At 40.1% G+C, this 25,982-nt stretch overlaps 1 protein-coding gene across 3 annotated transcripts in view; it reads left to right on the plus strand.

Annotated features, from left to right (window-relative positions):
* The window catches only part of LOC129724075 (zinc finger protein jing homolog), a 283,694-nt gene that overhangs the window by 220,728 nt on the left and 36,984 nt on the right, over positions 1 to 25,982 (plus strand). For 2 of the 3 annotated variants that reach the window (XM_055678681.1, XM_055678682.1), the window contains one exon: positions 6,207 to 6,254. The exons of the other annotated variant lie outside the window; for it this stretch is intronic. In XM_055678681.1, the coding sequence (XP_055534656.1) occupies positions 6,232 to 6,254 (23 nt within the window). In that variant the 5' untranslated portion in view covers positions 6,207 to 6,231. Of the gene's footprint in view, positions 1 to 6,206; positions 6,255 to 25,982 lie in introns of those variants that run through there. 3 annotated transcript variants of the gene reach the window in all.

The raw sequence follows: 25,982 nt of genomic DNA on the forward strand, positions 1-25,982 counted from the left end.
CGTAAGCCTCTTGCTGGCGGTGCGGTTATTTTTGCCTCATTCGCGAACTGCTTTTTGTGTCATCAATGCTTTGCACTTCCTTTCCGCTTCTGTGTTTCTCTATTCAGTAGTCTAGTATTGTTAGGGATTTTCTTAGTTTGTTCATGTTCACAAGCAAAACGGACTACAACAAATGCATGGGGTGGGGGACCAGTAGGTTGTTCGAGAGAAATGAATTTGATTTAATGCAGCGAGAAAAAGTGAATGGGCGTTTAAATTGGATGGATCTATTAATCTGCAATTTCAATGCGGAACGTTTGATCGCGGTTTATTGTGGTTTCGATGTTAGTGGATGAAAAAGTGTGAGTGAATTTAAGGTAAATTTAAACAGATTCCGCAATAACTAACCTTCACCTATCGTTAGTTGTTTGTATTTTTTGCAAGTGGAAGGCATTTCACAATACCGCATTAGGGAAAAAGTTGGCTATACGCTATGGATGTATATGTATTAGGTTTTTTTGAAGTATTATTCTATATCTTTGCGTTATGATTCTAACAAGAAGTTAAGAATACAGATATTTGAAAGGTTGTATGAGCATATGAAAACAAATCGATGCAAAATGTATTTGTGAATATTCAAATTCCATCATATCTACCTACGTCATTTTACTTTTTTATATTTAAAACATCGCAAAAAAACGCTTGAGAAATCTAGAGAAAATGACATTCTGCGCGCGCGAGTTTGTGAGTCGACTCGAAACAGGTTTTTATTGCGTTTAAATGCATATACATAGTTAAAATGACTACGAAATTAGACTCACATCATTTATGTTAATTTTTAATGCATTCGATTCTATTCTGTAAGTAATAAACCACAATCTAAAATTCGAGGCTTTAGAACTTCATGCAGAACTAAAACAAGAATAATGCTCTTTACTTCTCTACTACAACGCAAACCATGAAGAAACAGGTTGAAAAAAGGCCACCGCAACGTCAGTTCGAACGCATTAACCTATTTAAAGCCGTCAGTTACAAAACGTTCCTATCGTTTGCTGAATTAAAAATAGAAGAAAAAAACTTTTGTCCACCATAAAAGAGAAATTTCGTTTTTTGCTTCTCCATGTTCTTTTGAAAGTGTGCAACCTCCTGTGGCACATTGTACTTCTTTTTCGAGAGACGTGGGTCAACAAAAATATATTATTTTTTTTATTAGTTTATTTTCGCAGTTTCGATGGCCCACGACTGAAGTAATAATAAAAAAGTAGGTATATCCTTCTTTTTTATACAGAACTAGAGCCGTGGCGGCTCGTACTGTTTTATTTGTTTGACACAGATATCGAGCCGCCAACTGTTTAAGTGTACGGGACTAGCGCTACGATTTCACTGCCACTAACAGTCCCTTTCAAGGCGGAATTCGAACATATGACGACTGGCTTGTAAGACCAACATCGTACCTTGAACCCAGCTGGGAGGTAAATCCCACGGAAGAAATTCAAACTGATAGTTTTATATTTAAATTTTAATGTGACCGTAACAGCGTACACATTAGTTTTTTTATCCTGGTAGAATTTCGTTAAAGTTATATTTCACAGTTTTTCGAACTAATTAATATTTCTTTTAAAAGAATGATGAATAAGAAAAGCAATGATTGATCAAGGCTAGAACTTTTGTCTGTAATATTGATATTTAATGCATTAATTGAAATAAATGGAAGTCCGCCAAACAAGATTTAACGCAAGAACGGATCAGCAGATCGGAATTTGTATGTAAGGGTTCCTGGGCCTGAGGGAGGTTGTTATGCTGGTTTGACTCCTCTGGAATAGGCTGCCATACGAATGACACACAAACTTCTGCATAACTCAAGAACTGACCAAATGGAACGGAATTTGGCTTGTGGAAGTCTTTGGAAGCAAGAAATGTTCCCATACTGGTTCGGAACCTCTCCCTCATCCGGAAGGAATGGTTTCTATACAAATGAAACACAAGTTTCTGCACTATTCGAAAGCTAATCAAGCAAAATGAACCAAATTTGACATGTGGAAATTTGTAAGTGCAAGAAATATTTATGTGATTGTTAGAGACCTCTCACTCCTCTGAAATGGGGGGAGCATATCATACAAATGGAACACAGACTTCTATATTACTCGAGAGCTAATGAAAGAAATGGAACCAAATTTGACACCTGGAAGTTTTTTTTAGCAAGAAATATTTTTAAGGTGGTTCAACATGCCTCCTTTCTCTGGAAGGGAGGGTTCCCATACAAGTGAAACACATTTTTTTACATAACTCGAGGGGTAATGCAATAAATGGAATCAAATTTAGAGGTGGAGGTTACAATCAAGAAATTTTTTTATGGTAGATCAAAACTCCTCCCTCCTCTGGAAGGGAAGGGCCTCCGTTTATATGGAAACTTTTTTTTTATATAACTTAAAGACTAATTAAGCAAATGTCCCCGAATTTGATTGGCAGGATATGTTTTCATGGTGGTTTGATACCCCTCGCTCCTTTGAAAGGGAGGGCATCCATACAAATGAAACACGAATTTCTACATAACTATAGAACTAAAGAGTAAATGGGACTAAATTTGGAATAATTTGTGCCGCGTCAAATAAATATTAGATGAAAAAAAATTGGAATATTAAAATTTCAAAGCAAAAAAAAACGTTTTTTGCTGATTTAACACCTGTCCTTACTCTGGAAGAGGGCTGTAGGGCCTAACCTAGCTTACGAAGTGCATATAATAGAAGTTACTCTTGCATTGATTGTATTCTGTCTTCATGTATGCTTGACTGAAGAGATCACACAATGCTGCAATATTCCAGTAAAGACTCTTAATAAGCAATATATAGAATTAGGGATAATGTACTTGTGTTGAAGAATTGTAGCACAAGCGTTCAATTAAGTTGAGAATCTGAGATTATTCCCAAATCCCACAATTTTAAACATTCTGATTGCTTTGAATTGCATTTTTTACATTTAAATTCAATAAACTTTTCTTACACAAGATGTATATTATATGGATTTCAATGTAATGCTAGTCCCAAGCACCATTCATCTCCATTGTGCAATTTTGTTGGTTCGACCAATCACGGAGTGCAACTACGGGCAGTCTACTTATGGTATGCTATGCTACAAGGTGTAGAATATAAGGATTACATTGATATATATTGATGTCTTCTTTGTTCTTCACTCCCAAACACAGCTTTATGGCGTCGACACTCATCAGTGCTTTCGGATTTTTGAGGAAAAAGAAAATGTCGTTCAAGTACAGAATAAAAAGAAGTGGTCCTAAATGGGAGCCTTGGGAGTCACCTGAAGTAACTCAAACAAGAGTTGATTTTCATTGTTGAATTTTATTATTTATTTCGTGTTAGTTAAATATGATTCGACACCCCATGCTCCAGGCTGTCGAGAAGGATGGATGAACATAAAGAAAAAATGATTTATTTGTCATGAAGAATCAATCATTATTAACAAAACAAATTAATGAACACTTAAGAAAGGTCCTAAATCGGATCTCCGAAAAAACTTTTTTCATGATGCCGAAAAAAGAGCAGTGTACGGCCTTCACGTCGAATTGTCAATGCATCGTTCGTTGTTATTTTTGTACACTAATGAACTTAAAATCTAAAGAATAGAACGGCACTAAGGCCAAAACACTTATTGCCATGGTATTTTTGACATTCAGTCTGCTACACATTTTTATTGATATCCAATCCACTGGACCACTAAATTTTACCATGATTTAGACAAGAACCATGATTTAGATAAGAAGAGCTAATTCGGTCTTCCGCTACCTTCCTGGAAAAATCTTGTTGTAATTGGCAGGAAATTGTACAAAGTCGAAATCAGAATATTTTCGCTTTTGAAATAGCTTGCCCTGAACTTTTTGTCAAAATTTTTGTACCATTTAGTTACAACTTCATAAAGTGCTTGCACAATGCTTCTTGTTTCGACACCATTTTGAATAAAACTGAGCAGTCATAAACAGAACAAAAATACTGGTATGGAGAGGAGAAAGCGAGCACACATATACATACTCTCATTCCTCTCTGAGCGTGTTTGTTGTGGAGAAAGAGAACCTGAAAAAAAACCAAAATTTTAGTGGTCACCTTACACTTTACATAGTTCTCGGGTTTGTATTCGAAAACTTCGTCGAACTCGCAGTCTTTGGTACTCATGTATGCACAAGGAATAATAAATTGCTGTGTAAAACTTTCGTTTTTCCACATTGGGTTCAATAACCCGTCACACGAAGTTTGGTCTTCGAAAGTGTCAGGCAGATTTCATGCAAAATTTTAGGATTTCATTCGGAATCGAAATGGATTTTTGCTCAGCTATGAAAATATTTTTTTGTAAAAATTGTTTTATTAATAGGAAAATAATCGAAGACAGTGTATCTGATAACCAGGGTATCGCACAACCGAATAAATGTTAGTCAATTATTTCAATTCAATAATTCAAGTAGTCGGACCTCACTAGTTTGCAAAAAATAATAGTACAAAAATTCTAATAACATGTTTTGTTGAGGTATGTATTTTATCGGTTGCAATACACCTGGAAGTATGTCATTTTTATAATAGTATAGTGCTGAAGCTGAATTTTTCATTAAAAAACAACACGTAAAAACATTACAATTACATTAAAAAGGGAGTTTTATCATAACACTTCCTTTTTGTGCAGCGAAAAACGTGTAATTTTGCCTGATTTTTTTGGAATGAACATAAAAACATGAATTTTTAGTACAAACAAATTTATTCCGAATCAACTCACCAACTCGCGTAGAACAAAACCTCGCATGGCGAGAATTGTTTACTAGTTTTTTTTTAAGCTGAAGCGTAAGTTTCACAAACTTAAAAAAACGAATTTATTAGTTTAAAAATAACTCGTTAGAAGTTGGAAACGACAGTTGCTGCATCTAGTGTATAAATCTTCTGAATCCGCTGCAGTGTCTTCCACTGTCATCCTTGTGTTCTAGCGTCGCGGTCCAACAGAAGCGATTGACCAAAAAGTGAAAATGTACTTCTATGGCTGTCTGTCACGAAGTAAAAATAAAATAACAACGGTCGACTAGAAAACCGACAAGCAATGGCATGGCGACGAACGGAGAACGGAAGGAAGCGCGCTTACCTTGTCCTATATTCGAGCAGTTGCAGCTCTTTGTGTGCCTGTCGTGCTTCACCGCCTGTTGAGCTAAATGCGACGGAAGAACTGCGCTATTCTACTGCTTTGTTGAAGATAAGCACTTTTGCAGCATATTTTTCATTTCGTTTTGATAGTCACAAGTTTTTGAACTAATATTTTTTTGAAGAGTTGGGGACCTTTTCATCAACGATCACCACAAAAATCAACGATTATTTGACATGCAGTGTAGAAAAATTATGTCACCTATAATATGTCTTGACTAGTTATTCAAAAAAAAAAAAAACAAAACAAAAAACAAAACGAAATCCTTGTCAACGACAGATTAGGTTTTGACAGAACATTGTCATTGAATTATCGACCAAAATCAAGTTAAGCATGATCTCATCTTGGAGTGGTTTTTTATTCTCAAACACACTTTGTGCAAAGTTGCATTGACCTTAAGCCTGATGTAAAAAAAACTGGCTGTCAAAACGTCTTCCGAAGAAGTGCCTGCCTGCCTTGTTGTATAGTCGTCGTCTCCATTTTATGACGCCAATCCGCTCGCTTGGGGATTCAAGAACTCACCTCTTCTTTGTACTAAATCATCCTAGCGTTGAGAAATTAAAATGCAATTTGAAGAGTTGCTGATGCAGTCGCGTATAGAATGCGAATCATTACGCTTTAACTTATTGCTGCTGCTACTCCTGCAACAAAAAAGGTATGCGGGGCGATCGGGGAAGGGGCACAGCGATAAACCGCGCAGCTCGCTAGGAAAGAGCACTGAAATACCATGAGGTGGCTAATTTTCGAGCCCGTTCGTATAGTAACTCGGTTCGGTACCTCCGGGGCAAGGCATAACGCTGCCCTGGTAACTGAAGTGTGCGCAATTTTGCTGCTGCTGTGACTGCAATTAAATTGCTTGCGCAAGTGAAAAAATGCAGCACAGCCGGATTTTAGCATTTGACGCTCCCGGCCGGGTAGGAACGGGTGGTGCGGAAACTTGCAGAAGCATTGCTTGCAGGTATTGATTGTATTTTTTCGACTGGTACCGAGACTAAAATTAACCAACTTATTTCTAACAATCATTCCTTTTCTATTTCCAGGTAAGAATCCAAACCTAATTCTCTGATGATGGTGGAAAAATATTGGAGGTAAATCTTAAGTCAAAACCTATTTCCGTGTCGTCGCGGCAACCATACATATAAACATCGTATAATTACCTCATTCCGGTCGGTACAAACGCGAATCAGCGTAAAAAGTGCATAACCTCTAATCTTCAATTTACCTCACAATAATGTTAATGAGCTGCGTACTAGAGTGGAGCACCGGCGCAGGGAGGAAGTGCACAGTAAAAGGAAATCCCGCGCTGCGTTTCGTTATGGGTTCCTAACCGATTCTTTCCTAGTCCGACGTAATTTGTCGATTTGCTGAAACCCTGCGCTTTAGTTCGACTTTGTGACCTCTAGAGAAATTTACATAAAGGGCGAATGTATTGCAACATGGGACAAATTTACGACCTGTAACGTTGCTCTAAACGAGAATGTTACTAACTTGTCTTAAAAACTCAAAAGATACATTTTACCAGCGAATTACACCTTCTTCTCATCAAGAAAGACAAATCGCACTTAAAGCAAGCACACTCTAGGCGAGAATCCAACGCGAGGTCCGAGAGTTCGAACCCGTGTTACTAGCTGCGAAAAGTATGTGCTCATGTGGTCCCCCCTCTGCCATCGTAGCATATATGCACATGCATAACCTTTTCGTGCGGAACCAAACCTGTCTTCCCACATTTGTTACAGTAGCTTCCATACGTGGTGAGAGCTGGTACCTACTCTGTGACCTCGAAAAAAAAATGCAACAATCTAGCGACTATGTTCTGTGTACCGTAACTATCGGCAGCAAGATATGGGAAATCGAGAAGGCGTGTGACGGACGGCGAGTACTTTAAATGATCACTTATCGTTCGTCGCCATGCAATCCTACTTGCAGAGGAACGGAGGGTACATAGTGAAGAATCGGTAGTCGACTAGGAAGTATGCAAGTATGTATGTAACATCTTTTATGGTTTGAGAACATCGCCGTTGTCGTACTCGTTGAAGCAGGTGTAATTAGCAGTTTAATTTTTTTTATCGAAGGTAATATTGCTGCTGTTGTTGCAACTTCTGCAACCTTGCCAATTAGTTTGTCTTTAACTCGACGTAAGTTTGAATGTTACATTGTAATAGACGCATTAAATGAAAATAAATTTAAAATTCAAGTTGAAACCATGTTGTTGAACCGCATACTCAACAATGTTTTCCCGTCATCTTTGATGAATGTGACGTTGATGATGAATTGCAACGATTTTCACCCTACATGAACTATAAAATATTTGCTACATTGTATGCTAGGGTCAACACGATCGTTTTCTTCGTAGAACTACAACTTACTATAAAATAGTGATTGTAGAAAAAAGCACATGTATTCATATCCAATTTTGGTGATCTTGGTTGTGATGTAGAATCTCCAAATTCAAACTCGCTGTTTTTTTTTTTTAAGTGTAGCATTGTTTTGGAAAAATCATTGCCCATCGCTAGCTACTACAACTTTGTCTCATGGATAAGGCAGGGTTCCCATTTGAGTGTTACTATGTAAATTTTAATGACTTTGGCTGAGTGAGGCCGAGCGTTGTCGTGTAGTAGTATCATTTGTTTGTGCCTCTGCCGTTTTTTTACGCAGTACTCGATGACTACTGACTGGGTTGCTGTAATTAATCCATTTTTCACCGCATGACGCGATGCGACAAACTAAACTCTTTCTATTTTGCCACTGGAGCAGTTGTTGACAGGCGAAAAACGGCGCTCGTTGGCCATCAGCTTAATATTTCTTGATTTTGAATTATTCCCAAAGGATGCAATCGCTTGGAAATTGTTTGGTGGGTGATTCTCAACACCGAAACAAGCTGTTCCTGCGTTGGGAATGGATCCACAACAAGCAATTCCTCCAATTAAGCATCTTCGAAGGTTGTTAGCCTTCCTTCATATCATCGAAATTACCAACATCGTCATACCATCTTGAAAGCGACGGAACCAACCATGGCACGTTGCCAAAAACTTTCTCACTCTCGATGCGCTTTAATCGCTGTGGAATGGAATGAGAAAAGTATCACTCCACGCAAATGACGATTTTTCAGCACAAAGTCATCAAAAATTGTCCACAACTAAAATTAAATGAGATTGGATGCGCACCCAATAATTACCAGCTTATCGCGCTTTAAAATAGCCAATTGCGTGTCTCGTGTTGGTATAGTTAACTCTTGTTGTAATTTTATATTCTAAGAAAGAATCCAAGTGTAGCCCCAAGTACAACTTTTTCAATGTTCATATTCCCAATGAATGGATCAGAGTATTCTCTTTTTTATGTCAATAAATAAACAAATAAATTAGAGCGTAGTATCATCAAATAGTTTTGCTATTTCTTCAAGCTTCAAGTTACCAATATCATTGATAAATATTAAAATAGTAATGGACTTATGTTACTTCCTTGAGGAACTCCATGAACAGATTGCTGAATTGTTAAATAACTTTTGATCAAATTACTGGCGACTATTCTAAGTTTTTTCAGTTTATGGTGTTTCATTTCATGGTTCATGGTATCAAGTGTTTTTTTTTTTTGGTTGATAGATAATCCCCGATTTTGCTTTGACCGATATGATATATAAACTTGTCAACAAGCTCTATAATTGCAGTTAAAGTTCTATTATTCTGCTCAACACCTATAATGTAGAGATTGGACGATAGTTAGAAGAGTCACACAAATATCCGGATTTTTATACTAGCGAAACCTTGTCAATTTTCAAAACGTCAGGATTACATCCAATTGCTATAAGTTTCTTGAAAAGTCGCAACAATCTCGCAAAATATGTTTACGTTAGTTTTCATCAAATTTGCTGGCAGATTGTTACCGATACAGTAAAACTAGTTAACTTCGCGATCGGAGACTATGAGTTTTCCATCAATATTGAATTTAATTATGTTCTCTGGTTATCTTGCGGCCAAAAATTTTAAAAGGACAAAGCTCATCAATAAAAATTGTTTAATTGTTGAAGTACGCTTCCAGTTTACCCAGAAATTCTCGATAGGACGCAGCTGGGGGACGTTTAGCCGTTCCATTTTCTTCAACGGCCGCTTCGAGTGATGGGCCGACGCCAGATCCGACGTAACTTCCGGCAGACACTTTGCACTATAAATTTTCCCGTTCATTGCCAGTCCGGAGCGAAAGAAAAGTGGCTTTAATATCCCCTTCTCCCTGATTGTCAATCACAGCAGCACCTTTATGAGCAACGTGGTGTGTGAAATGCCTTTGTGGGGGAAGTAAAATGCTGCCTTTGTGGGGGAAGTAAAATGCGAAGTGCCCTGCCAGTCGTTGCCATCCAGGGTGAGATAGATCTCGTCGTCCATCACCACCGCCACGTCGTGATTAGCCGGAGAAATTGACTTCAACTTCTTGTTCAGCCGTAGCCGCTGCGTCACTGCTTGCAGCTCCGAGACCAGTGGACGGGACTGCCGCTTCCTGACATGTATGTTCATGTTCGCCAGGTACTTTTTCACTGTTTGGCCGGTTGCACCGACCTGCTCCGATGAAGCCACTTTTCCCACGGTCTTCCTCTTCAAGACACTTTGGAGCTTCTTGTCGCTCGGGGTCGTCGGCCGTCCGGGACCGGGTTTCCTTTCGATGCTCTGATAATTGTCCGTATTATTATTCTCGTAGAGCTCGCTTCAACATGTCTTTACCTGAAGATTCTGCTTTGCCTTACTGTCCGTCAATTGTACAAAAAAGAGTTGAGTTCTGGATGACAATCATATATATTTCTGAAATCATAAAAAAACTTTTCGCTAGAATTCTTATCTTCATGGCATCTTGAAGATTCACATGCTTGCAAAACTTCCTAAACCAATAATGTGATCAACAAATAATGATTCTTCACTGGCTTTTCGTTAGGACCAGGAACTACAATCCCCTAATATTCCATGCTCGAAACCCAATCGACCATGACTTATGTTTCCATCCATGAACCGGAAGTGACCCACATCTATCTCTTACTAATAGTTAAAACATAGGCACTAGCGATACCCGCTTTCCCCGTGGCTCACCGTTTCCCCTCTGCAGGATTTATTACCGTAACCACAAGCAGCACTCGAGTTCTGAGAGCACGAGAATTCTGGTGCAACGCGGGGTGGCGTAGACGGCAAAGGAACGGTGCGCCGCCTCACAAGTGCATCGAACTCACTGCGCTCGCGGGTACATACCCACTAGCGCAGCAGCTTATGTACTTGTGTATGTTTGTGTTTTGTCATGCGCTCATGGCCTACACAAATCACGGCCCGACCGAGAGAAGTCTACAAACAACTCTACAGTACAACCGTGCGGCGCGATACACCCGATGAACGATAGCAAAAGTTGGAACCACGTTCTTCTTGCTTCGCTCTCACAGCACAGCGCATGGCTTGATTATCGTGTCAGTAGAAACTGAAAACTAAACCACGTTGCGCGCAGAGATGGTGGTGTGACCGTCTGTAACTAACACCACTTTAATCAAATGGTAGTGTAATAAAATGCATAAATTACAATCTTCCGACTGGGTTTCAAAGTGTGGGTGTACTAGAATTTTCAACATGCATTGGAGTACTGTCACCAGTCTCCGTTGGTTACTCTATTCTGTTGATGAACGTAACATTTTCCGACAAACTAGTAAACCGAACTATTTTATGCTATTTATGTTATTTACTCTGTGTTAGCTAATTACAGGTGTTCCCTGTGGTGAGTTCTACGACGTTAGTACATCTCTTAGCGTAGAAACCGCTACTGCGAAATGCGAATCTAATAAAGTAGTAAACGATCGTGATGCGGCATTCACTGAATTCAATGATCTCCTATGGTTGGACCTCACTCAACAACTCATGCTATTTCTTTCGCACGTACATGACTCTGTGGGGTGTCCCATTACGGTTGTGTACAAACACGGGGTCGATCGTCGTCGCTATACTCCGCTGCTGCGTGTTGGCCGTGATGATGATGATGTTGATGATGATGAGTGTTTACGCGAGTGCATACCAAAATAAATAAACAACTGTATTCCCGTTGTCTGCATTGCATTGGTCTTCTCTGACTGACAGACAAATATGAAGAAAAAAAAGAAAAAAATAAACCACGTAAATATAGAGATAAAAAACGAAACCAAGACACTCTACCTACTGCTTCTCTCGCTTCTCTTTTTTTTCTCTCTCTTTAATTGCTTTTTGTGTGGATTACGGCCATGGCGCTGCTGTTAAGCGGTGTGGCATGAAAACTTAAAAGGAAGCAATGAAACGGAAGAAACAGTTGAGGGACAGCAAAACAAAACGCATTTGATTAGTGGTTAGTAAGTCTCTACTACGGCACAACACTACCTTAAATCGTGAGTCTCCCACACATTCGTGACACTTTTTCATTTGCAATGGTGGCAGAGAAGCTTTCCTTGGCTGCTTCGTCGTTCGTCGAACTTGTCGGTTGTGTGGCAAGAAGTTATTACAAACACACGGAGTCTACATATGAGTAAATGTCCGAAAGTAAATCCCAAGATACTTTGGTTGCATTACGTCGTGACTAGAATCTGTTTCACTAGCTCTCAAGGATCGTTCCCTGATCCTATCGAAACTGAAATATTCAAGTTTCGAAACTACTACTATTTTTATTACAGGGATTCTTATGCATTATCTCTAAAACGGTTTCATTCCAGATGACTATTTCGCTAATCTTTGAACTGGTCTATAAAACTGTTAACGTCGCTGTAATGGATGATTTTTGAAGGAGCGAGAGAGAAATCTTAGCTTTTAGAATGAAATGTTTCATTCGAGGACTTTTCAAATGTCTTCATGTTACGAGACATGTGCAAGTCTAGTTTTCTAAACATATGCTTTCAATAAAGACACATTTCTGTAACGCTTTACATACTTTTCGCGTGCTGTTGCATAAATTTTAGTTGTGACACTAGAATAAAACTACGTTCGAACTCATTCTACATGAGAAGAACGGTTTTTCACTCGGTTGTATTGAAAACGACTCAGGTAAAATGCACATTTAAAACACCACTTTTCCTGAGGCGTACAAAAAAGTCTCACAAACGGTACACACAGTTTAGGTGCCGGAGTAATGTAGCTCGTTTGTTACAATAATTAGCTAACAAGATGAAAACTGTTTTACATCCCCCACCCTGGCCGGTTGGGTAGAGCAAGAGTAAAAAGTGAAAACTATTCTCCCACCCATTTCCACCTCTCATGGGGGCGACGCAATGGGATAATAACAGTTCATTCCCGTTGTCAGTGGGAAGCAGAGCTTTTCCGACTTGTTTATGGTGTACATAAATGCTAACGTAACATAGAAAGAAAAAGAAGAACATAAGATGCAACTGTAGAACACACACATGCGCGGTGATCTTCGACTTGTCAGTATCGGTAGTCACACACACATGTTGAAAATTGAAGTAACTGGAAAACAAAATTTGTGAAAAACCATATGATACAATTATATCCCCTTTCCCCGTGGCGAACGGATCAGTTCTATAACGACAACCAAGCGAAGGTCTATTAGGTACATCTTTTATTCATTTTGGCTCATAGTTAATGCACGCCATAAAAGCACAGGTTTTACGCACTACGTATGTAGTTACAAGCTTTAAGTGCAGATAATCCTCATTTGCAATGAATTAGCTGTGCCACCGTATCAGATATTACAGTCACAGTACCTGCCCGTGTGCCGTGTGCACGTGTGTCGCCTTGTGTCAGAGGCAACTGTCTGACTTGCAACGGTTAGAAATAACAGCTTCCTCCAGACCCGATACAGGCAGTCAATTAAGGTCGACCCAAACATTCGTTGAAAGTGTGCGAATAATTTGCAGACGTAGTGCGTCCAAAACCCATGCCTGCCTGGAGATCACCGGAACAGACAAAAAAAAAACTTTCGGGGAAAAAATAAATCAAGTTTATCGGATTGCATTTTTTCGTCTGCGGCAGGTTTCTACATCTCACTCTTTGTTTCGTTCATAAGGATGGTCGTCGGGGAGTCCTCGACCTATACAAGTGCAGCAAACGTTCGGATATGGATTTGAGCTTTTTCAGAATCACAGATAGACAGAGAGAGAGAGCGAGAGTGTGAAAGAGAACGCGAGATGCACTCACTAAACTGCGCTCCCAGTACAACTTCTCATCATATGGTTTTCTGGCCAAAAAAGTGGAAAGACTGCTTTTGTGGCCCCAAACGCAAAGTAACGACGAGTTCAGAGAACGAAGCTTCGCGACTGCAATGTTAGGGGGCCAGGGCTCCCGGACCCCGCACGGTAATTGTATGGTGATTCAATCACGGCTGCCTGGGCTCGGTAACTGATGCATTGTGTCATTAATTCTTTATTTTCTGTTGTTCGGTTTACCTCCTCTTCCCCTTGGCTATACAGCACGGAAAGGCAACGATGGGATGTGATGACACGAGTCGCCGTGATGCAATTCGGCCAACACCGACAATGTGGCGCACGGTTGAGGAAGGCACCCAAAAAGGGAGCAAGGACAAGGCTATACATATACTGACTGGTTGATGGTGCGACCATGCAAGTCAACAGCCAGCCAGCCAACCAGCCGGTTAGACTGGATCTTTTTTGTCCTCGCCTTTGTTTCGGCCGAAACTGGTTTGTTTGCAGGGCTCATTTGTTTGGGTATCGTTTTCGGATCGATTTACCATTAGATACATACTGTTGGAAGTTTGCAGACTTCAAAATTATCGTCGACCTGGGTACTAAACATGCAATGCATTGTTTCTAATTTTAAATATCTATTGTTTAATCTATTGATGTGCAAGATTGGACACTCTAAGGTTCTAAGCTAATAATGATATTACAAAGTTAAAAATGTAAATATAAAGGAATTCTTCCACGGCTATAAGTTTGAACCAAGAATAAAGAATCTTGAGCTTCATCTTAGGATGCATAGACAACTGGAGTCTAGGACGCCATGTGAGAATTTGAGCATTGATCTGTATTCTATCCGAATCGGTATTTCATTCTGGTAATCTGCGAAGCCTCCGCAACTCGATGCCGAGATCACCTTTCGTTTTTTAATGTTCATTAGATTACGCTTGAAAGTTTAGTCCAATCCAGTTTGAATTAAAGAAGTACTGAACTGAATGGAGAGCTTCGTAGCCGCAAGGTTACAGAGTCCGCTTTGACAAGCGGATGACCATAGGTTCGAATCTTAGTAGAATCGGGTCATTCGATAACAAAAGGACTCAAGCATTTTCATGTTATCCGCTTTAGTAACATGTTTGAGTTTATGATAAGGTCGATAAAGAAGATAAGAGAATAATATGTCTGGGAGAATACAAGCGCCAAACCACGTAGCAGGTAACTTCTCAATCAGCGACACTGCAGAAAAAAAAACTAAAAAACAAAAAGTGCGAAAGTAAGAAACGTTTGGACAATGCCACAAAAGATCAAAATTACTGGTCGTAGTGGGGTCCATACAAAAAAGGCAGAACTGGAAAAGTGGTTTGATTCCATCATTTTCAAGCTGTCGACGAAGACGTGGCCCAAGAAATTGGTTGTAAGTCGAACTATTATTTTCATGATGTCTAGACTTGTTTTGTATCATGCTAGACTAGACACGTATTGCACTTAATGAGAGTTGAATTGGAAAGGATTCCAGAACCGTATTTGTTGCACGGTTACTGATATGTGAAGTGGCATCTGTGTTCTGGGATGTCATGAATAATGTTATTCGACTTTTTCTGGAATGATAAAAAAGAAGTCTGCCGTATCACAAATCTATGAACGATTTTTTCTGTTTTTAGTTTTTAATCACATCTTACGTCAGCTGCGGTTTCGTACTTGTGGAGTCTTGTCATTCGAATTTCAACGAATTGTGTGCAGTGCTGATAAAAGTCATTTCCCCCAGCGAAATTCTTCGAAAATTACAGCCAATCATTTTCAATTTTCACTTCCAATGATCGCAGCACTCTTTCAGATACACTAGATTTTCGTCCTAGTAACGTGCTGTTATACTCAGATGAAATAGATCGCGCGCATCATTCACGGTTACGGAATAAAATTTGACGACAAATCCAACCAAATGACCTTCACTTCAAAGCGAAAAAGAAAAACAAACAGTCCACTCAACCAAATGAACCTTACCGAAACACTTTTTCACTGACACTGACCGATGCCTTGACAATCTTCGTTAACTGATAAACTGATTTTGTTGTCTTGCTTCCATCGCATGAAATATAATGAGGTGTTTTGACAGTTCACTTCCATGCAAAAAGCGGGAAGGGAGAACTCTGAAACGATTGTAAAAACATAACTTTTATGGATGCTTTTTTTCACTTTCACTCAAGAGTGTCAACAAATATCAACCCTGATTGTGTGACATAATTTCCAAAAATTTTGATTACTTCTTTTGTATAGTAGGGACTTGTAAACAAAGCACTGATATCTTTGCCAAACTTGTATTTCATTATCAGTAAATGAATATGAATGACAGTCGCAACGATTGGTTTAGACCCGGATTTTGTTGTTCTTTTTTTATAATAATACAGATTATGTAGTTGAACAAAAAGTGCAATAAAAACGTTCCATCCGTTTCGTTTGTAACCTTAACATTTACAGCGGAGTGACTAGTTCCGTAAATACCGAACCCGTCATTTAGTCACTGCGAAACCTATGACGGTATTCGTCCACTGCTTTGCATAATAGTGACTAACTTCTCGTTGAATCGCTCGATTACGTACGTGATACCGAATTAAACAATACTTCCTGACCTACAAGCGGGGTGTAAAAACCGTTTTTCGCAAAGCTTCCTATCAGTCAAAGCGATTCGTTCGTTACTCACTCCGGGTTTGGTGATATGATAAATATTTTTCTAATTAACTCGGTGAGCCGTGACGCTATTACGACAAACAACGGAGGAAAGTCGTCGGCGTAGGGGTAGGAGATGAACATCGTGGAATTGATTTGGTGTGGTTTCACGACTCACTGAGCAGGAAGGCAGGCAGACAGACAAGCAGTTTCATGATGTCATTGATTGAGAAGTGCCCCTTCTTTGTGTGCGTGTCTGCGGGTGAAGATCTAGTTCTTATGACATAACACTCCACTTCGTTTTCGTCTTATCGGGCATGAGTGGAATGTTAATGTCGTAAATAAATTATCGTTGTAATTATAATGGTACGTATGAGATAGAGTTCCGCTGAAAGCGTAACGCTCACACGGATGGGAATGGAACGGTAATGAAAATGCCACAATATCATCATCACCGTATAAGTTATTTCTGTCGCATGAGTGATAAGATATTATACCGTCATTTTCACACGCGAGTTGGTTTCATACTGAAACTGTAAGTGGTATTGCCTTCTGTTTAAGGGTCAGCCGCTGTAGTGTAATGTGTGTACAAGTATGTGACTTGCAGCACTTAAACCTCGGATGTTAACCGATTATCGTGAATGCAGTCATACAGCCATAATCAAAACGGCTTCGGAATCATTTGTTTGACACCTTATGTTGACCAGAGTATGGAATTAGTTGAATAACAAAAAGGTAAATTGACCAATATATAACATACCTAATACAGTTGTCATTGTTATAGTTTTACAATTCTTCATTATGCCTTACTACTTACGTTACTTTTACGGCGACAGACCGATTATCGATCCAATGCCGAATCCAGAATACGTCGCCATGTCACTCGATCTTATCTCCCAGATGGTCTCGAGGTACGATGCTAGCCTAATAAACCAGTCGTCGTAGGTTCGAGTCTCGGCTCGGGAGAGACTGTTAGTATCAGTAGGATCATAGCGCTAGCCCCGCAATTGCCCTGTACACTGAATGGTCGCCTGCGGAGTCTGTGTATAAATAAACAGAAGGTTGAATTCCGAATCGGAATGTAGCACCAAGGCTTTGCTTTTTTTGTCATTCGGTCTTGGGCTGCTATCCTCCAATCTCCCGTAACACCTATTTCGCTGGCATTCTCATCGACAGGACACATCCAACGAGTGCAGGGCCCACCTCGAAGTTGACGGCCTCTATCGTGATTTCTGCTAAATATACTCTTCACTGGTCGTCCTTCCGGCATTCTAGCTACATGCCCAGCCCACTGCAACCTGCCGTGTTTTATCCGCTTGACTATATCCGCCGTGTTCTACACCTGGTACAATTCATGGTTCATGTATCTGCGTCAAACACCATTTTCTAGTTTGCCGCCAAAAAAAATGAACGCAAAATCCTACGCTCAAAAACACCACGAGCCACCGGTCGGCCTCTTTCAACGTCCATGCTTCATGGTAGAGGGCCATGGGAAGGATAAATGTTTTGTAGAGTGACAGTTTAGTACGAGTTTGCAGACTGCGGGACCTCAGCTGGTTACGTAATCCATAGAAGGCCCTGTTTTCAGCTGCATTTTTATCTCATGGCTAAGTAAATGATGAGTCCTATTCTTGCAGCTTCCGTCCTGAGAGGTCCGAAGGCCTCTTCCACTGCTCTGCGGTTGATACCAATAATGTCGATATCGTCCGCAAAACCTAGAAGCATGTGAGACTTCATAATGATGGTGCCTCTTCTTTGCACGCCGGCCCTCCAATGCGATATTGAACATTAATTTTGACAATCCATCTCCCTGCTTCAAACCATCTAACGTAACGAAGGTGTCCGATATCTCACCGGCACCGGATCAACCTAATTAGCTTTGTTGGGAAACCATGTTCGAGCATAATTCGCCATAACTCATTTCTCTTAACTGTATAGTACGCTGCCCTAAAGTCTATAAACAGATAGTGAGTCTGCAAGTTTAGTTCTCGAAATTTATCGAGGATCTGTCGCAAGGTGAACATTTGGTCCGTAGTGGAGAGTCCTCCTTGCAGCTCTTTCACTGCTTTCTTCACCTCGTCCATGGATAATGGGTCCACAGCTTTACCATCATCCTCAATGACGATCCTGCCTCTTACGACTACGCTGTTTTCTTCAACATTCAACGGCACACTAAAGTGTTCTTTCCAACGCCTAGCCACCTCCGTTCTATTGGTAATCAAGTTTCCCCTTCCTATCGTTCCATTAATTTTCTTGTAGAGGCTTTTCGCATCGTGCTTGGAGAAGCAACCTTCCGCTTCCGCAAGAATACGCTCCCAATGCTGTCGTTTCTTTCGGCGATGCAGCTCTATCTTCCTGGTATCTTCCTACGCTTTGCCGAGTCACAGCCGTGGCTAACATGTGAACTCTGGCGCGGTTCTTCTCATCCGTAGCTCGCTGGCACTAAGCGTCAAGCCACTCATTGGACGTGGCTGTCGCAGATGTACCCAACACTTCCCCCGCTGTGGTGCTGATTCCTGATTGTACTGTGGACATGCCTCCACTGTTCATTCTGGTTACCTCCAACTTGATCCTCGATCCGCTTACAACATTCTGCAGGTACTCTGTAGCCACTTTTTCGGTTGATAGCCGCTGGATGTTCAACTGTGTCCTCCTTATCGTCCTGGATTTTTACAACGTGTTAACCGGGAGCGAATCTTGGATACCACGAGATAATGACCCGAGTCAACGTTTGGTCATCTAAACGACCTCAGGTCTGTAACGTCTGCAGACCATCAATCAAAACATGGTCGATCTGAGAGCAGGCCTCTCCATTCGGGTGCATCCAGATGTGCTGACGTATATTCCGGCGTGCAAAATAAGTGCTACAGATCTCTGGCTCCAGCGAAATTGACAAGCCTCAGGCCGTTGTCGTTCGTAGTAGAGATAAGGCTTTTTCTACCAATCACGGGACGGAAGAAGTTCTCCTGCACGACCTGCGCATTTGCATCCCCGATGACGATCTTGATGTCGTGTCCTGGGCACTCATTATACGTCTTTTCCAAGAGCTCAAAGAATTTATCTTCTGCAGCTCTCTAGCCAAGAAACCTGCACGTGTTGGTTCGAGTAGAGTCCTTACATTCCAAGTACTGAGTTTCCAATTCTAGGTCTATGCCGATTATTCCATTCCGTATTTATATCTGGATTGCTCGTAGTACTTTACATTCGGTATGCTGCCTTACTAGGGCTGCGAAACCTTGTCTCACGACGGGGCTGCTGTCTTAGACATAGCTGGCGAAGCACCGCGATTCGTGATTCAGCGCCCGCTCCAAGTCAGACGCTGTTGTATGCCGCCCCTAACACGGAGATATAGCCGCGTACGATCCCCCTTCCCAGTCAGCATACGACCATAGTTTCCAGCGGGGGTTGGTATCCCGATTTCCGCTAAGATTACTCGTATCCCGGTTGGCACCTCGTGGAGCTTGGGATAGACGTTGCCGGACAGAGGTGGGTAACCACAATAGGGTCTTAACTGCACGTGCCAAGCCATTTACCAACCATGCCTCTTTATGCCTTAGTTTTTTTGTAAATATTTATCATCCATATACAGCAATTCAATACAAAAAAGTTCTATTCGATTTATTTTTACTCCGACCATACTCCTTATAGTTGGCCTTCATTGAAACATTTTAGACCCGTTTATTTTTGTTTAGCCCTAAGAATGATGTTTATATTTTTGCATTGAGAGAGCTTTTGTAATGGAGACGCATTGTAGTCACGGTGGATATTGCCGATTGAAAAAATATCTCCAGAATATGAAATATGTATAGATACTTCCGTAAAAATTTGACATTTTATGTAAAATTAGGCTGATACAAATTTCGAATTCTTTTTATGTCCAAGGTTATCAAAGTTAGCAAAGGGGGTGGCAAAAAATAAATAACACCGAGACGAAAAAAAAGAAATATCTTTGATCAAAGTTTGTGTGCAAGTTATGACGTTTGTAACTTGCACTCAAATAAATGTTGAAAAATAACACTTAATTATTATTATTATTAATTTCGCTTGCCTTTTGACGACAATCCCGCTGTCACTGGACTTGTTTGTTGCTAAATAAAGCATTTATGCTGTCGGAAAACCAATAAAATGAACAAAACGGTTTGAGCTTTTTTTTCTTCCCCTTCCAATATTCAAGATTTTTGAAGGGGGGGGGGGGTGTTCATAAAATGAAAATAAAATTTGTAACGGCCTTATCACAGAAAATAAAAAAAATGATAGAGTCTTCTGGGTCTCGATCTCGATCTAGCCAAAAGGCGAAATACTTTAATCTTTAGTAACATTTTTAAGTATTTATGAAGCTTTCTAGAGGTTCAATTGAAGCGTGTCTGAAGGCGGCACTGGGCACTAGAGGGTTAAGAGTATAGTTTGGTATTAAAAATAAAAAGCGCACTCATTACCTTCAATTTGACGCTCAAGGATTCAAAATCGGTGAAACGACTTAAAAGTTACAAAATTTTGAAAATAGTAAATTTCGAAAAAAAAATAACAAATTTTGTTGTAGATACTGAAGATTTACAATACTACATTTCGGCTTTTAGACTGACCACTATCATATTCAGTCAAAGTTCAAACGTTTTGAGACTGTTTTGAACGTTATTTATTCAACACAATTTAATCTTTTTCGCGCGGTTTCATACAAGTTTGGAACGTATCCCCGCCAAAAAAAAATCCTGTCGTAAACAACTTGGAGCAATTATAGATACAACCTTTCACACATATAAATGGACGTAAAAATAACATATTAAAAGCAAAACGTGCTAAAGTAGTAGGTACTGTTTTAAAAGTATTCTGGAGAATATCAAACCACTCTACGGTTCGTTGCCGTAAAGCTCAAACAGGAAAAAAGGCCTTCCTTCTATATGGACTTCCTCAGTGCGACCAGAATCGTTGATCTATTGTGAGATATGCCCGGGTGTCTGCTGTATCCCGCACTTCTATAATTAGTTATACCGCTATTGAGAAGTGGCATGCTTATTGTTAATTTTTATCAGTGCTTGTGTGTAATGTACTACCCTTCCTTTTACACGCTTACTGTTCTCCTATACCGAGCCTCCTTCCTCCTGCCAAATATCGCCAATTATAATTCCCTGGAGAAGTTTCGTTGTGCGTCCTTCTGGCCAGTTTTATTGATAAAAGGGACTTATTTTTGTTAAGAGGGAGTCACGCAAATGTGTTGTAGATTTCAGCGTAAAGGAAGGGTAACTGGTGGGGAGCCTGAGAATAAACCCATGCTTAAAAGTCCTTTTTGACATCGAATGACCTGATTCTACTAAGATTCGAACCCACGACCATCCGCTTGACAAAGCGCACTCTGTAACCTTGCGGCTACGCAGCTCCCCGAAAAAAAAAGGCCCTACGGGTAAACTCATTCAAGTCTCTAAAGAAGTTATCTTTGGTAGAAGCATCGAAATTCACAGAAATAGTTTAAAAGCTATAATCTTTCTTTTTTTAGTTTGAACTTAAGAGCCAGTTCGCGAGAGGCGCAACCGCATGTTGTTTTGATGTTCTCCGATTGGGCTGAAATTTTCAGCATTTGTTTGTCTATTCAAGGTAAGAAGTTTTGCAAAATTTCAATTTTTTTCATTGAGGTTAAGTGGGGTAAAACGGCCATTGAACAGATTTTTAACGATTTTGACCCCCCCCCCCTCCCCCTCCGTGGACAACTGTCCATATAAATTCTAAAAAAAATGTATGGACCGTGGACATTAGCCAACCCCCCCCCCCCCCCAAAGCTGTCCACGTGGTATGTGGATGGCCTCTTATGTAAATCTATTTGTCATTTTTGTCATCTTGCCTTTAGGTTCGTATTAACTTAGAGTAATTATCTAAATTTTCAGTAAATCTATCGAGTCTAACCCGAGGTCTTGCAGTATTGGTGATTTTGACGGCATTTTTCGAAAAAAAAATCTTCAAGGAACGTTTTACCCCAAATTGCCTATCTTCTGATAGAGTAGGTAGATCTGGTAAGGTACAGTGATAATCCAAATTTTGAGTAAAATATTTTAAGTCTAGCAGAAACTACAGTGTTTCAGTGATTTTGACGGTTTTTTGAAAAAAAAAACTTTCTAGGGCCGTTTTACCCCATTTGGCACACTTGGCTTATACATGACATCAAAGCTCTTGAGTTGCTCTACAAAACGCCTTATTCAGATATTTTTTCTAGCGATGTTGAAAAGAGTAGGATGACCCTGAAAATTGACAATTTTTAAAAGAAAAATGCGTTTTTTTCGTCAATTTACCTCTTTGCCCTATATTGTTACCATGCGTTTTATAGTACTTTTAGTGTAGAATAATACCACAAATTTTTAGAAAAATCCATCAAGTCTAGCAGGAGTTATTGCACTTTTTAGTATTTGGACGTTTTTGGACATAACATTTTCAAGGGCCGTTTTACCCCACTTAACCTCAAAGAAAAAAATTGAAATTTTGCAAAACTTTCTACCTTGAATAGACAAACAAACGCTGAAAATTTCACCCCAATCGGAGAACATCAAAACAACGTCCCTCAGAAAGGCGGTTGCGGCTCTCGCGAACTGGCTCTTAAGAGCATACTTTTTTCGTTTTTGTCGACCAGTGTTTTTTTTTTTTTTTTTGTTAGATTTGGACCACTGCGACCATTGTTTTGATCTTTTGCGGTGTGTCGACCAATGTTACGTATTTGTGGTTAGTCGAATATGGGAGCGTTGTGGAAAAGGGCAAGCCAAAATATCGGATAAATTTTACCAAATATACTATATTTTTCTTGCTGGTCGATCTCGTGAGAGTAGGTAAACATGTCTTGCTTATTTCTTCGATAATTTTGCGAAAATTTGATGTTTATTCCGTATATTTCCCACGATCGTCGACTCAATAAGATAAAAATAGGAACAAATACCCTATGTTTGGTATGTTTTGCTGCAAACTAGCACTTTCGAGAAACCGATCTTGAGTAGAAGATATACAGTCCCAGATACGTGTCACCGTGTGATACGACGCTTTCTAAACATATGACACGTGGTCGACGACATCATGAACTGAGACACGCGGATCGGGTTTCAGCTAGTAGTTAGCAACTATAATCCTTGGGAGCACTACGGGCTCGACAAACAAACGCTAAAAAAGGGTACAATAAGACGTGCAAATTGGCCACAATTCGGCATTTCGCGCGGTCATTGTGATTATTCGCGAGACCGATTCATTGTTTCCGTGGCATATGACGCAACTCGATACAGCTTGCTGTACTTTCAGCGAGACAAATACTACCCGTGGGAAATTCGTTATCGCCTCTTCCGGCCCCAGCTGCAATTGCAGTAGTTTACTGTATATATGAGAGCGTTTACCCGGGAGGCAAACGAAACTTGGACGTGTACGGCTGACTGATTGCCGCTGTATGACCAGCCCGAGACCTGCTTGATACAGCACCTGTCAACGGTAGGGATATTTACGACCTACCCTTCGGTGTTTCTTTTGACCGGACTAGGAGAGGGTGATTGTAAAACTGATTGGCTGATTTTACACTGCGATTTGTGGCTACACGATAAGTCTATTCGCCGTAAACTAGACACAAGAGATATATTAACTTGTACACATGCATAAAAACTCAATCAAGTTTCGCCAAAAAAGCACTACTGATATACAATTCAGTAAATATGTTAAACAGGTTTTGTCACAATAAAGCAACAAAAAAGCTAACTTCTTTTTTTTCTGTCTCTCTTTCGGATTCTTTTCGCAGGTAAGAAGGAGGGCCAACAACCGGTTTAGCTTCGAAATTTCGTCTCGTGCACGAAAGCGAGCCTTCCGATCAATGACCGCCCACAGCAATCGCGTCACCCTCTCTTGCTGCCACCGAAGAAAGTTTTCTGCTTCGCAGACCACCAGAACAAGAATCACCACCACACCACGTATTCGTTGAAAAAATCACTGCTTCGCGGGCTTGCGCGAATCGTCAAATGTAAGTCAACAATTTTCGGCCGTATCCGCCGCGCACTGTACACGGAGTCCAGCCGAACGTGTCTGGAATGTACGAGATTTGATTACTCTTTTACCTTCTTGCTCGTTGTTCATTGACGGCCGCGGTTTCACACTGTTTGAAGTTTGCCGCCTAATCAAAGGTTATTACAAAGTGACGGATCGAGACCAATCCAGTCGCGCTGCTGCACGCCATTCAGTGCGGCCTCGCTTCGACATCTTCCGGAAAAGGTCGAAAAAAAATTCGAGGAGGAGGCACAACAGTAGTGGAAATCCATTAATCAATTATAGATCCGACGGAGAATCGAGCCCCTGTTTTCTACACACGCACACGCAGCTCGGGTGGGGAAGTCGCGGGCAGTGTCGGAAATGGAGTACAAAAGTTTCTTTTCCCTTGCTGGGGCTTGCTAAAGAACACATCGTAGCACGCAGGGCGAAACGCTGGCAGAGGGTCGCAAGAGGATCAGGAAGTGGCCAATTAATTCCGTAGAACGTTTTTATGATGTGTAATTTCGCTTCTAACTCGAGCTATTAGAGAATAGCTTAATGGTTGTGTAGTTTCGGGTAGAGAGTGGCAGCAGAGTAGTGCAACGACCAGTAGAAAGGCACTCTGTTCTCTCCCAGCGGTTTGTATAACATGTAAAACCCGGTTCGGTAGGCAGACAGGCGGTACGGTAGGAACGCAGATGGAAAGAGGCGTCGCTGAATGTGGGTTGGGAAATGATGAAGAACTTTTACTTTCTTGTTGATGTTGGATTGTGTTGATTTGCATAACCAAAGTAGAGAAAAGTAATTAAAGGTTGTTTGGTTCTGTTTGCAGTGTGTCTTTGCAATGGAGAGCATTTTGCATCGGGTAATAATTGCACCAGTTATTTGCTCGAACATGTTAGTTTAATGTGCGAAAAACGGAACAATTATTTGTCGTAATATAAAACTTACGTTATGGGTCGTAATTGTTGGATTGTATATGTACTTTCGACAATAAAGCAAAGAGCACAAAACGATGACAAAGGTGTTCCTTTTATTTGATGGGAAGGGTATAAAAAATATGTGTTTATTCAATCACATTTTTTTATTATTGTTACTCTCTTGAAAAATTTTTCGCTGTTTATATCCTCAATTCAGCCTAGATTTAGTGGAGTTATTCACAATGATGTGCCTAATAATTTACCCAGAAACATTTCTGAAGTCATTTGAAGGCATAGAGACTAACCTATTTTTATTATCAAAAATGACTTCGATTGAAATAAGAAAAGTGTCAACAAGAACTATACTTTCAAATGATGATGATGATGACACTGGTCAACACAGGTAACTCTAAAAGCTCAAACCAGAAAAAATGAAAGCCTATAGCTATTCAACCATTACTGTGAATTTGGTGTTTCTAGCCACTAACTTTTTTCAGGCTTGCTTGTCTCGTAAACATAACGTTGAAGCGACGAACCTGGCGAGCAATTACTATGCAAACTCTCACGTAAGTTGATGCGTAATGATAATGGCTAGGGGCACAAAAATTCATAGGAATGGTTGAAAAGCTATAATCATTCATTTTTTTCAGTTTGAGCTTTTGGAGTGCATATATTTTCGTTTTGCTGGACGATTTATGTATGTAATATATTTTAAAAAACAAACAATGTAATTAGAGGGCAAGCAAATAACGGACTAATCAATTTCAGACAAACCCTTCAACAAAATACCAATGGTTAAAAAAGATTAAAAAAAACTTTTCAATCAATAAAGCCCAACTAGAAAAATATTTGATTTGATTAGAAATTGAACCTAATGTTCAATAGCGGTCACTAATCAGAATTGGTTTTAGATAAAGATCCAAAATCTCGTGAGAGATCCTATAATTTGACAGTTCTCGATAACGAACCCTTTAATTCACAGGCAAACCTAAGCCATTCTAGTTTTCGCTCCATAACTTGAGATTTTAATGACTAATACACAAAACGGTTATTTCTCCGTGGATTTCTTAAGGTCGACTTGTGCGAAAAACGGAACAATTATTTGTCGTAATATAAAACTTACGTTATGG

Source organism: Wyeomyia smithii, chromosome 2 (genome assembly GCF_029784165.1).
Source record: "Wyeomyia smithii strain HCP4-BCI-WySm-NY-G18 chromosome 2, ASM2978416v1, whole genome shotgun sequence".
NCBI classification, from domain to species: Eukaryota; Metazoa; Arthropoda; class Insecta; order Diptera; family Culicidae; genus Wyeomyia; species Wyeomyia smithii.